Source organism: Neophocaena asiaeorientalis, unplaced genomic scaffold, assembly GCF_003031525.2.
Source record: "Neophocaena asiaeorientalis asiaeorientalis breed wild unplaced genomic scaffold, Neophocaena_asiaeorientalis_V1.1 scaffold275, whole genome shotgun sequence".
NCBI classification, from domain to species: domain Eukaryota; kingdom Metazoa; phylum Chordata; class Mammalia; order Artiodactyla; family Phocoenidae; genus Neophocaena; species Neophocaena asiaeorientalis.
In genome coordinates, this window is record NW_020173679.1 from 2,178,699 (window position 1) to 2,192,467 (window position 13,769).

Consider the following 13,769-nt stretch of genomic DNA (forward strand, 5'->3'; position numbering starts at 1 on the left):
TCATTCAAGTTTGTGAACCACTGGTTTAGACCACGGGCTTTGGCCTCAGATGGCTGTTATGACCCTAGACAAGTCATTTCCCCTCATGTAATGGGGATTATAACATCTCCCAGCTCACAGGCTGTGGCCAGGATTCTGTCGGAAAATGCGCACGAAGCTGGGAGCTCACGCACTGTCAGGCACATGCCATGGTGGGGCAAGGCATCAGGTCCTGCCCGCGTGGCAAGCACCGGTGGACTTGACCCATCAGGGGACAGCTAGGCTGTAGGGACCAGTGACAAGCACAGTGACCTCTGAGCACTGGGGACAGTCAGAGGATTGAGTGAGATGGGGGGGGGTTGCTATTCCAGGGAGAGTCCCACCCAGGGATGCGCTGAACTTCTAGGGGTCAGAGCTTTCCTGGGGGTGCTGGGGTGGGTGAGGGTGGAATCCCTGGCCCTGCCCCTCTCTGGTCCCTCCTGGTAGCCTCAGCCTGCTGCTCAGTAAGTGGGATCCCGGGAGCTGTCTGCCCCATCCCTGGATTGACTGCCACCTCCCTGTGGGAGAAGCCCAGAAGCACAAAGCCCCTTGCTCCTTGGAGCCTACCGGGAGCACCCCACCTCCTTCAGCTGGGATTGTCAGGCCAGCTGTGCAAGCCGGGCTGGTCCCACGAGACCTCTTTGTGCCTCGGTTGGAACTAGCAGAGGAGGTTTAGGGTTATCTGGTTCTACCACCTCCTCGTACGGATGAGGAAACCGAGGCCACAGAGGGACAGTAACCTGCTCAGGAGACTTTGGTGAATGGGGGAGGAGTGCGCCTCGTAGCAGAGGTGGCTTTGAGGACTCTGGTTCCTCACAGGCACCAGAGAGCAGAGCCTCAGCTGGACCTTCTACACTGCCTCCATCCGTGCAACATAGCTGGCCCAGGAGTCAAGACACCCGGGTTCCGGCCTCAACACTAAGCAGCCTGATCTCACAGGAAGGTTTTGTGATCCTTGCTGTGTGACTTCAAGCAAGTTGCTTGCTTTCTCTGTGCCTGTATATCTATGTCTGCAAAATAGGGATAATAGTGCTAGTACGTCCTCTTGGGTTGGCTGTGAGGACTAAATGACATAGGTCTGGAAAGCACTTAACCTCGTGGCCTCCAGGGGCCTCCCCTGAGCCCTCTCCCTAAACTGACTGCCACCTCCCCTGTATCACTCTTGACCCCATTACCCTGCGTGATTTTCTTCCCATTATTTGTCACTATCCGTAATCACCTCACTTACCCAACTACACATGTGTTTTATGTTTGTCTCACGCACTGGACACAAACTCCCAAGGACAAAGATGTTTCCTATTGAAAGTATATGGCCATTTCCTGGCACGTAGTAGGTGCTCAATAAATATCTGATGAATAAACAACTGAGTACACATCCCTCATCAGACTGGGAGCTCCTTGATGGAGCAAACCGAGTTTCATCTGCACCGGCTTCCCTGGTGTGACCAGCCTAGGGCTCGGTACCAAGAACCCTCCTTGTCCAAGTATTACAGAAGCCGTTCCGTGGGCGGGTGACTGCAAGAGGGGAGGTTTTCCTGGCACTGCCACCTCCTAGCCATGGCCTGTCCCCCAGGAAGCCAGAACACACCGCGTGCCGCTGCTACAGGATTCAATGTCCCTCTGGAGGTCGGGCCTCTGGAGGTTTCCCATTTCCCCAGAAGCAGTGGTTTCCACGAGGCCTTATGCTTTCATTGACTGCCTGAGTATGGCAAGCTTTGTTTCCCTGATAAATATCATTTGATAAGAAAATCGGGGAACACAGAGTCCGGAGTCAAGGCCAAGTACCTAGAATCCTGGCAGCAGAGCTGACCCAGAACCCAAGATTGTGCCCGGCAAGAACGTCAGCGCTGGAAGGGCCTTCTGAGACCACGTGGAGAAAGGCTTTGTTTTACAAGTGGGGAAACTGGGGCTGGGTAGGGGACACAGCCAGCCAGAGACAGGCACTAGTATTCTTATCCCCATTTTACAGATGTAGAAATGGAGGCACAGACACAGGGTGGGAACCCAGGAACCCTGACATCCAGTCCGGCACGCTTTCTAACTTGTCCCCGATGCTTCAATGTCCTGGAAAAGGCTTGGGAGGCACAGGGAGGGAACATTCTCTCTGCAGTAGGTATGCATCATCACTGAGATGCTGTCTCAATCCCCCTCCCCCACCCTGGAGGCTCCTGGATTGTCCTCCCCCCAGGGGAGTGCCCACCCCCACTCTACTTTGCTACAGGTGCTTCCATGAACGTGGCTCCTGGCTTTCACCTGGGAAAGGTGCCCATGCAACTCAATATTTTCTCCCCGTGACCTCACCAGGTCGCAGAGCCTGAGGCTAGGAGATCCACGAGTGATCCACTAGGCCTGCATCCCACCCCCATCTTACAGAAGGGGAAACTGAGGCCCAGAGGCTGCAGCAGGCTGCCACCCCTCGGGAAGTCTCAGTGCCCCTCATCCATTCCAATCAACATGTCGGAGCCCCTTCAAAGTGCCTGGTCCGTAAGGCTGCAGGGATGAGGTACAGCCCTGCCTCCCTCAGGTCCGGGTGTCAGTGCCGGTAGGAGAAGGGGTTCCTGAGAGGCCACATCAGTCACACCTCAGCATGGCTGGCTTCCTGCCCTCGAGGGCAAGGGTGGGAGAGAAGAGGGTCCAGTGCCAGCACAGCAGCTGGTTCCCAGGACAGCCCCTCTGTGTGCGTGGGTACGCACACGCACACACACACACGCACACACAGGCACACGTGCACGCACACAGTGACGCCAGTGCCAAGAGCCCTGCACTCACCCATGACGTTGAGGAAGATGTTGCCTGATGCCAGGACCACCTTCTCCCTCGTAGCGCGGTCGTAGATGCCCACGTGGCACTCGTAAGGACCGTTGTCAGAGATGCGGACCTCGGGCAGCCTGTGGGGAAGCAGAGGTGCAGGATGAGGGTCCCTTGCCTGGGGCGGGCAGTCACAGCGCTGCAGTAAACCAGACCCAGAGCCCCACCATCCAGCCTTCTGTCAACAACGCTCCTGGACCCACCATGCCATGCCCACGTGCTGTGCTGGGTGCAGAAGAAACATTTATAGAACACCGACTGTATGCCAGGCCCTGTGCCCGATGCTTCAGAGGATGAAGCTGTGGGCTGTGTGTTCAACTAGAGTTGAATCTGTGCTCCTTTCAGGGGCTGAGCCAGGGATGGTGATGTGCCCGCTCCCAGGGGCCCCCCCTGAGGATGACATGGACTGAGGCGCCTGTCATGTGGTTCAGGCTCAAAACTGTCACCTAGTCCACCAGCTCACTCATTCCTCACAGCTGCCCCCCCAACAGGAATCGCTCTTCCCATTTCATAAACATGGAAACTGAGACTCCAGAGGGGATGTAATTGCCGCCCCCCACATGGCTATTAAGAGCCAGGATGGGAATCTGAATTCCTCTCTCCACACGGCCATGCTATCACTTTATGCATGGCCCTGGAGACTTGAGAAGAAACACAGTAAAATTCTTGTCTCCATGGACCGCCCCCCATCCCAATGGATAAGAAGGCAGGGAAGCTGATCAATGCCCCAAATCCCATGGGACTCTGGAGAACAGGATGGAGGTTCCTTAAAAAAGTAAAAATAGTGTTGGCATAGGATCCAGCAAACACAGCCCTGGGCATATATCCAGAGAAAAATATAATTCAAAAAGATACATGCACCCCAATGTTCATAACAGCACTATGTACAATAGCCAAGACATGGAAGCAGCCTAAATGTCCATCAACAGATGACTGGATAGAGAAGATGTGGTACATATATACAATGGAATATTACTCAGCCATAAAAAGAAACGAAATTGAGTTATTTGTAGTGAGGTGGATGGACCTAGAGTCTGTCATACAGAGTGAAGTAAGTCAGAAAGAGAAAAACAAATACCGTATGCTAACACATATATATGGAATCTAAAAAACACGAAAAAAATGGTCATGAAGAACCTAGGGGCGAAGTGGGAATAAAGACGCAGACCTACTAGAGAATGGACTTGAAGATACAGGGAGGAGGAAGGGTAAGCTGTGACAAAGTGAGAGAGTGGCATGGACATATGTACACTACCAAACGTAAAATAGATAGCTAGTGGGAAGCAGCCGCATAGCACAGGGAGATCAGCTCGGTGCTCTGTGACCACCTAGAGGGGTGGGATAGGGAGGGTGGGAGGGAGATGCAAGAGGGAGGAGATATGGGGATATATGTATATGTATAGCTGATTCACTTTGTTATAAAGCAGAAACTAACACACCATTGTAAAGCAATTATACTCCAATAAAGATGTTAAAAAGAAAAAAGAAAATGTGGTGTGTGTACACACACACACACACACACACACACACACACACACACACACACACACACAGGAATATTACTCAGCCATAAAAAAGAAATAATGCCATTTGCAGCAACATGGATAGACCTAGAGATTATCACACTAAGTGAAGTAAGACAAAGTCAAATATCATATGGTATTGCTTATATATGGAATCTAAAAAATGATATACAGGGCTTCCCTGGTGGTGCAGTGGTTGAGAGTCCGCCTGCCAATGCAGGGGACACGGGTTCGTGCCCCAGTCCGGGAAGATCCCACATGCTGCGGAGCGGCTGGGCCCGTGAGCCATGGCCGCTGAGCCTGTGCGTCTGGAGCCTGTGCTCCGCAACAGGAGAGGCCACAGCAGTGAGAGGCCCCCGTACCACACACACACAAAAAAACCACACAAATGAACTTATTTACAAAACAGAAATAGGCTCACACAGAAAACAAATTTATGGTTACCCAAGAGGAAAGGTTGGGGGAGCGATAAATTAGGAGTTTGGGATTAACATATATACACTTCTATATATAAAATAGATTACCAACAAGGACCTACTGTATAGCACAGGGAACTATATTCAATATCTTGTAATAACCCATAATGGAAAAGAATCTGAAAAAGAGTATCTATCTATCTATCTATCTATCTGTATAAAACTGAATCACTTTGCTGTACACCTGAAACTAACACAACATTGTAAATCAACTATATTTCATTAAAAGAAAAACCCAAGTCCCATGGGAAAGGGTGAGCTTATCCATGCGTAGAGTGAGCGGGGAGCAGCTGATTCTGCCTGAGGTGGTAAAGAGGCCTTCTCAGAGGAGGCGACCCATGAGGACAGGAGATGCTCCCTCAAACCTTCTTCCAGACATGTCCTCTAAAGAGTAAAATATTGGGACTTCCCTGGCAGTCCAGTGGTTAAGACTTCACCTTCCAATGCAAGGAGTGTGGGTTCAACCCCTGGTCGGGGAGCTAAGATCCCACATGCCTCGCAGCCAAAAAACCAAAAACAACGGAAGCAATATTGTATTAAATTCAATAAAGACTTTAAAAATTGTCCACATAAAAAAATCTCAAATAAAAAAGTAAAAATAAAGAGTAAATATTTTAGGCTTTGCTGTTTTTACAGTCTCTGTCACAACTACTCAACTCTGCTCTTATAGAGCAAAAGCAGCCACCCTTAGTAAGTGAACCAGCGTGGCTATGTTCCAATAAAACTTTATCTATAATCATCAAATCCTGTATTCATACAATTCCATGTGCCATGAAATCTTATTCTCTTTTTCCAGTTTTTTCTAACCATTTAAAAATGTAAAAAAATTCTTGGTTTACAGGCTGCAGGCTGTAGTTTGACGATTTCTGTTCTAGATCCTTCTACAGGGTCTACGGGGTCAGACCACGATAAAATGAGTTGGTTTGGGGCTTCCCTGGTGGCACAGTGGTTGAGAGTCCGCCTGCCGATGCAGGGGACACGGGTTCGTGCCCCGGTCTGGGAAGATCCCACATGCCGCAGAGCGGCTGGGCCCGTGAGCCATGGCCGCTGGGCCTGCGCGTCCGGAGCCTGTGCTCCGCAACGGGAGAGCCCACAACAGTGAGAGGCCCGCGTACCACAAAAAAAAAAAAAAAAAATGAGTTGTTCTGTTGTTCTCTCTCCCCATGGAAATGTCACTGGGGCAGCTCTTTCCTCACTCCTCTCTGACACTGGGTTAGAGAGAGCCAAGTTCAAATCCTGCCCCCACTGTTGGTACGCTGTGTGACCTTGTGTAAGCCATGCTGTCTCTGAGCCTCTATTTCTTATCTAGAATATGGAGCTGATGCTTTGCAGGACTGCAGTGAGGATTAAATGTGATGATGTTACTGCAAGACCTCTGTGAGCAGGAATGTCACATTAAAATGGTCACAGGACAATTACCTGTTGCTCCTGGATTCTGTGATGCCCTGTGAGGGAGAGGGGATTCCTGGTAAGTGAGACCTGGACACTTTGAAGGGGAAGAGCCTTGACCTGGAGTTCAGAAGCTATGTTGTTGCTGCATCAGGGAAATCTGTGTGTCCTCCAGCAAGTTCCAGCCTTCTCTGGGCCTCATCATGCAGCCGAAGGGGAGCATTTTCTGGCCACAACTTAAAGAAAGTGGGGTCTCTGTGTCTGGGTCTTGGAGGTTCTCACGCCACAGCAGAAACCCGGGGGAAGAAGCTCATGTTCATGGAACCCTAGTAAATGCCAAGCATAGTGCTCTACCCACCAAACTAGCCCAGCAGTCCTATCAGAACCCTGGTGGAGGACGAGGGCGTTGGCTAAGAGCACAGGCTCTGGAGACCTGGACGCCTGCACCAGCCCTGCCGCCAAGAAGGGGGGTTCCTTCAATTCTGCTCTTCGCGTCCACCCCCATAGCTAACACATTTCCCTCTCCATCAGCTAAGCCTCTCTCTCCATCTGTTTCTACTGAGTAATCTAACCTCAGAGTCACTCCTCTCTCCTTTCATTTCAGCTGTCCTCACCCCCATCTTTGTCTTCCAGCTACTTTTTCCTATGACTCACTGTCCCCCACCTCCCCCACCCTCTGTGCCCACACACACACACCTGGGCGCCCAGCTTCTCTCTCTCCATCTCCGGTCTCATGGAGGAAGCCCGCCCATCTAACAGAGCCTCCTTCCCTCCCATAGCCTAGCTCACATTAGCATAAACAAACACCTTCATTTCCATAGAATACACAGAGGCTGACATCTGGTCTACCGACTGTCACAAAAGGACTTAAAGAACGGGAAGCTTTTCATCAAGGAAACTTTGTGGGGAAGATGCTGCCTCCCATCTCAGAAGAAAAGAACACCGTGACAGCAGAAGCAGCAGGGAACTGTCCCCTCTGGGAACTATCTTCTCTGTTTGTAACTCAGCTAGACTGAAAAAAAATAGCCTCCCTACTGGGCAGGGCTGTTGAATGACAGTCATCTAGAGTGACATGTTTAGGTGACACTCATAGGTGCCTGTTATAGAGGCAACTTTCTTAAAGGCCTTGCGTAGGTGACAGGTGTACAGGTGACATGCTCAGGTGACAGCTCTGTAAAGAAACAGGTTCCAGGGACACATGGAGCTGGCAGCTACAGATAATAACGACACGGTTGACACACAGGTGGAAATGCACAGGTAACCGCCACATAGGGTGATATATGCAGAAGATGTATTTCTGTGCTAGGGACACAGGTGATGTGTTTAGGCAATCACTACACTCGTGTTCTGGTGACAGTAACACCGGCAATATGTTTGGGTGACACAACACGGGTGGTATAGAAGACAGCTCAGGGGACATCTAGATTGGTGCTTTATGAAGGAGGCGGTTTTTTGCTTAGGACTACTTCTACAGCCTCGGATGTTTCTTCCTCCACGAATGGTCCTGCTCTCCGCCAGAGGTCCAAACCACACTTTGGGCACCATCCTTGATGCTTCCCATTTCTATAATCCCCAAACACAGTCAGTGACCAAGTCCTGGATGTTCTGCATCTTAAATATGTCCTGAACCATCCTCTTCCCTGTATCTCCACTGTCAACATCTTTTCTCACCTGGAATATGGGATGAATAGTTAACTGGTTTCTCTGCCCCTGCTAATCTCCCTCCTGATCTGTGCACCAAGGTAGACCCCAGATCTTTTCAAATGCAAATGAAATTAATGGTACTCCCCTACCTAAAGCCCTTCAAAAGCTTCTCTCTGCTCTTTGAATAAAGACCAGAATCCTTATCTGGGCCAACAAGGCTCAGCACAGTTGGTTCCTGCCATATCCCAGCTCCCCCATCCTCCAGCGACAATGGCATTCTTTCCATTCCTCCCATGTGCCAAGTTCCTTTTTTTCAAAAAGAAACTTGAAATTATTTTAAATTTAAAGAAAAGTTGCACAGAGAATACAGTCCCCAAACACTTCTCACCCAATTTCCCCCATTGTTAACTCTTACAAGACCATAGTACTCTTGTCAGACTAAGAACCAGTGTTAATACATCGCTATTAACTCAACTCCAGACTTTATCCAAATTACACCCGTTTTCCCACTAATGTCCTTTTTCTGTTCCAGAATCCCATCCAGGATCCCTCATAGGTGACAGTCCTAGGTGAATTGAGCCAAGTATCTTTTTTGATTCAGCACTTTTGATTGCAACAGTCTGTTTTCCTGAGAATGTTGCATTTTCTTCCCCTGGCTACATCCTTCAAGTTACAAAGGTCACTTAGAAAGTGACCACCTGGACCGGGTGGCTGTGGTAGATTGAATGCATTGATGGCCTGGATTAACAGCCTCCCTGTATCTTGCAAAGTGCCTTCATAGTTCCTCTCACCTAGAAGTGGAGTCTATTCCCCCATTCTTGGCCTTGTGACTTGCTTTGACCAATAATATGTGGTGAAAGTGATGGTGTACAAATTCCAAGTTTCAAAAGAATTCTCTCTCTCTCCCTCTGCCTCTGTCCTGAGAACAAGCCTCTGATGGAGGCTGAGAGCAAGTGGAGGGAGGCCCCACTTGGCCCAGCTTGTCCAGCCAAGGCCACACTCGGGATTGAACCTAGCCAACCCCAACCTCGTGAGCTATAATACATTGCTTTAAACCATCCTCATTTGGGACTGCTTGTTATGTATCCATAGCTAACTGATACAGCAGGTCTCTGCATGCCTCTCCTGAGCAGTTCTTGTCTACACTGTAACTTAATGACATGTTGGGAACTCACAAATGTCCTCCTGCCCCACACCATGCACCATAAAATCCATGAAGGCAAGGTCTGCATCCAGCTCGCTTGCCAGTGTATCCCAGGGCCTGGCCCAGTGCTTGCCATCATGGTTGGTACTCAATCAATAGTTGCTAAATGGATGGATGGTGAGACCTTCCAGGAGGCTATGGTGTGAGCCTCCCTCTGCTGCAAGCCATGCAGCCCCCCATCCCCTACCCCACCCCAAGGGAGATTCTGGTTCTTGTCTGCAGATCCAAGAGCTTCCAGTCACAGCTTTCATTTGGACCAATCTGCCTCTTCTCAGCACCTCGTCTGAGCTTGTGCCTTCAGCGTTATCCTTCTAAAGTGGATTAAGTGGCCCAGAGACCCCCTCTCTCCAGATTTGAGTGGCATTGATCTGCATGCTGGCTAGAAGGCCTTCCGCAGATAGCAGGGCCCCGAGGGGGCTGAGGGTGAGGAGACCTGCTCTCATCAGCCATGGGCTGCAATCAATAAACTATTAATAATGGCAAAGGTTTCTGGAGAGTTCAGTGTAATGCACTTTAGCAGCTGGGGTTTACCGACACTGACAGTGGTTCTGAAGGGCAGGCGAGTAATTGTGTTTTTGAAAAGCTGGGCACAGGGATAGCGGAGACCCCCCTGGCTGTCCCCGTGGCTCAGGTGAGGCCAGGCAAGAGCTGGTCACTGGGGCTTCACAAGGCCCAGGGGCAGGACTGTAGTCTGTCCATGCTCAGCACAAGTATTTACACCTACTGTGTACCACACCCTGTGCTGAGCCTTAGGGGTGGGGGAAGGGGTAGACACAGAGATGCCAAGGATTTGTCTCCTGCCTCTGTGCCTCCTTGCCCAGGCCGTTCCCTCTGCTTGGACCACTTTTCCTTGCTTATCTACACAGCAAGCCTCTAGCCATCTTTCAAAGCCTAGCATTTGAGTCTCACTTTCCCCATTTATGATCCCTCCCCATCAGATAATTGAGAAGATTACATGGGATAATTCAAGGGCTTAGCCCAAAATGGTGTGGCTTGAAAGTCCAATGGACTAGAATCACTAGATACATAGTGGTCCTAGGGCTTTACATTCAGATGCTGCCTCTGCCAGGCAGGCTGCCCTGACTGCCCGCCGCTCCCTGTGCAGACAGAGTCCCTCTCCACCTCCCCAGGGCTGTGTCTGTCTGGGAGCACCTACCTATCCATATCACGCTACATTGGTACCCTTTTGTCTTCCCTCCCAGAGAAGCATATGAGCTACTTGAAGGCGAGCCTGGCCACGTGGTAGGTGCTCAGAGAATATTCACTGTATGAATGAGGGCGGCAGAAGCTACCAGGGCCAGGAGGTAGGTGCCCTGGGCTCTGGTCTGGGCTCTGCACCTGACTAGCTGCGGGAGGTTGGGTAAGGCCCTTGGGCTTCTTTGTGCTTCGGTCTCTCCATCTGATAACTGGGTGTTATAATATCTGCCTTGTGGGATTACAGCCTTTGGAAGGAGCTGATATTTATAGAGATTTACAATGAGAGGCGTTGTGCTAAGCATTTTAGCCTATCTCCCTGGATCCTTGACACTATGCTATTATAATGCAGTATATAAAACCTGCTCTGGTATGTATTATACAGCAATAATAATATTATTATCCCCATTGTATAGATGAGGGAACTGAGGCACCCAGAGAAGAGGGGATGTGAGGAGGTCACAGAGTGAGCAGGTGGGTGCTGTGATTCGAAACCAAGCCTGATGGATGCCAGAGCCCGTGAGAGGTCTTTGGAACCCCACTGCCATCCCCACACTCTAAGTCAGATCTTCCTTTCCCAGCAAATTAATTTGAGTCCCTTGGGACCGGAATTTGCCTCCACTGCTCTTGAGCATATTTCTGTTTTGAGCCTTGCCACCTCTCCAGGTTTTGAGAGCCACCTGTTTCCTCCCTGCTGGGAGAAGGGATGGTCTTTTATTTTCCTAAATTCCCTTCTTCCAGCTTCCAGTGGGTCCCTTAATTCTGATGCCTGGAGTTTGCTGAGCCAGTTGTATTCACATTCCCCACACCTGATACGACTCTACAGCCTCTAATCATCTTTCCTTTCCTGACTTTGTCTTTCCACTGGGAAGAGTCCTAGATTCTCCCAGACTGGAGATCGTGGACTTGGGAGCAGAGGGTGGGGCTGGGATGAAACAGGGAACGGATCTCTGAGTTACTTTTCCTGTACTGTTGGCAAATCAGATGATCCAGTAAGTGACTTTTGCTGAGACCTGAAACCTAAATTAATGACATGCAAATGCACTTAGAGCAGAGCCTGGCATGCTGTAGGCGCTTGTCAGATTTTTTCCCCCTGCACCATTAATGTATTAAAATTTTAAAACAAACTATCAAGCATCTACCATGTTTACGGTGTTGAGTACATAACGTGGAAGAAGACAGAACAATAGTGATCTTCCTCAGTTTACAATGAGGTTACATCCTGCTAAACCATGAATATCATAGCCTAGCCTCACCTACCTTAACTGTGCTCGGGACACTTCCCTTAGCCTATAGTTGGGGAAAATCATCTAACACAAAGTCTATTTTACAATAAAGTGTTGAATATCTCATGCAATTTGTTGGACACTATACTGAAAGTGAAAAACAGAATCGTTACCTGGGTACAGAATGGTTGTAAATGTATCGGTTGTGTTTACACTCGTGATCCTGTGACGGGTTGGGAGCATGCTGTCCTGCCCAGCATCATAAGAGAGTCTGGTACTGCGTATGGCTAGCCCGGGAAAAGACCAAAATTCAAAATTTGAAGCCCGGTTTCTACTGAATGTATGTCGCTTCTGCACCGTTGTAAAGTCGAACTATTGTAAGTCGGGGACCGTCAGGCGTCACTATAAAGGCGTCTTTTTTTTAGTTGAGTCTGCATGTATGCCTCCTCCTTCCTGGGAGAAACCAGCTGAACGTTAGTTAAGGTGGCCCTGGATCAAGGTCATCATAACAAGCACCGATCTCTTCCTGCCATGTCTTGGGGGTAGTGCAATGTGTTAGGTTAGTTTGCCCCTACACTATGTCTCCTGGGATCCTTGCCTTTAACCAAAACATTTGTTGACAGATTTATTGAGGTCTGATTGGCAAACAATAAACTGTGCATAAAGTTTACACATTCGATGGGTTTTGCTATACGTATACACCATTGAAACCATTGCCACAATCAAGATAATGAACATATCGCCCCCAAAAGTTTCCTTGTGTCCTTTTGTAATCCCCCCATTCTGCCCCCAAGGCCAGGCAACCATTGGTTCACTTTCTGTCGCTGTTTCCTAGGATCACGTTTTCAGGGTTTCATATAAATTGAATCATGGAGCATGTCCTATTTTTTGTTTGATTTCTTTCACTCGTCACTGTTATTTGAGATTCATTCATGTTGTTGCCTTTATCAATAGTCCATTCCTTTTTAAGGTTGAGTGGCCTCCCATTGCATGGCTATAGCCCCTCCTGTCTATCCACTGACCTGTTGATGGATGCTTGGGCTGCTCTCTATTTGGCTATTACAAATAAAGCTGCTATGAACATATGCGGACAAGTCTTTGTATGAACGTATGCTTTCATCTCTCTTGGGTTCATACCAAGGAGTGGCATGGCTGGGCTTATTTTAACCTGAAGACGTTGCTCAACTCTTTTCTACAGTGAGGACTTCTCCACTTGTTATGGCTTTTTGCCTTTGCACACTCTGCTTGGGGTGCTTCCTTGAGAAGCAGCTCATTCTCCGTTACGTTATTCCTACTATCAAAATGCTTCTCTCAGTCCGCGGTGAGCTCCAAGCCCAGGTAACAAGTCCCGTGGGAATCGTGTGGCCACGTGGATAAAAAGGTTGGGGAGGAAGGGCGGGGGCTATGGGATTTCTCTAAGAGAAAAGTGTGCATGACATTTGCCTCTGACCCTCTTTTCTTCTAATCTTCTTTCGGGGGATGGGAGCTGGCAGGACAGATGACACAGTGGTCAGTTCCTTCCCTCCACTCTACTGACTCTGCTCTGTCTGGAACTGCTCTACTTTTGTATTCATTCTTGCCATGTCTCCCTGCCTGAGGCCCTCCAGTTTATCCCCTCCCCACCCTGCTGCCAGAGCGACCTTCTCACAGTGAGGATCTGGCCTGTCCTTTCCCAAATTAAAACCTTCCCGTGGCTTCCATACACTGGAGGATCAAGCCCAAACTCAGTCTGACTGTAGGCCCCTCCTTGATCTGGCCCCAGATCCAGAAAGGAGGAAGGGAGGGAAGGAGGGAAGAAAGGGGTGTGTGGCCTCACATCTTCGGCAAAATTCAGCAAGTGAATTTGCTGAAGAAGACTCGTCAGAACCAAACTTTTATAATCTACCCTATTTAAAAAGCATTTTGTCATGCAAAGGTCTTCATTTATATAGACAGTACCTCATTCTGGGCTAATGAAAAAGATTCAAGTAGCAATTGATCCTTTGAGGCTCCGCTTTAATGAAGAGATGAGAGAGCCTTTCATTTGTACAACCATTGTTTGCATAGAAACGAAGCTTCTAAGGGGCCTGGAAATAGTTCATTCTAGCAAGTAGGTTAAACACACCCCCTGCAATCCTATTAGCCTAGTGCCTGCCCAGCTTTCCGTGATGCCTGCTGGAGAGCTCTCAGGTGGAAAGTAATGAAGTTTTACTGTTCCTGCGCCTGCCATGGTTCCTTGATTGGTGGCACGTTCCCTGAGGCCTGGATCTTGTTTCTCCCTCCCTCCAACACCTGCTTACTCTCCAAG

General features: G+C 49.2%; 1 protein-coding gene across 1 annotated transcript in view; it reads right to left on the reverse strand.

Moving 5' to 3' along the window:
* The window catches only part of IGSF21 (immunoglobin superfamily member 21), a 137,875-nt gene that overhangs the window by 38,035 nt on the left and 86,071 nt on the right, over positions 1-13,769 (reverse strand). Inside the window, exon 4 of the mRNA XM_024749982.1 lies at positions 2,788-2,906. Within this exon, the coding sequence (XP_024605750.1) occupies positions 2,788-2,906 (119 nt within the window). The remainder of the gene's footprint in view (positions 1-2,787; positions 2,907-13,769) is intronic.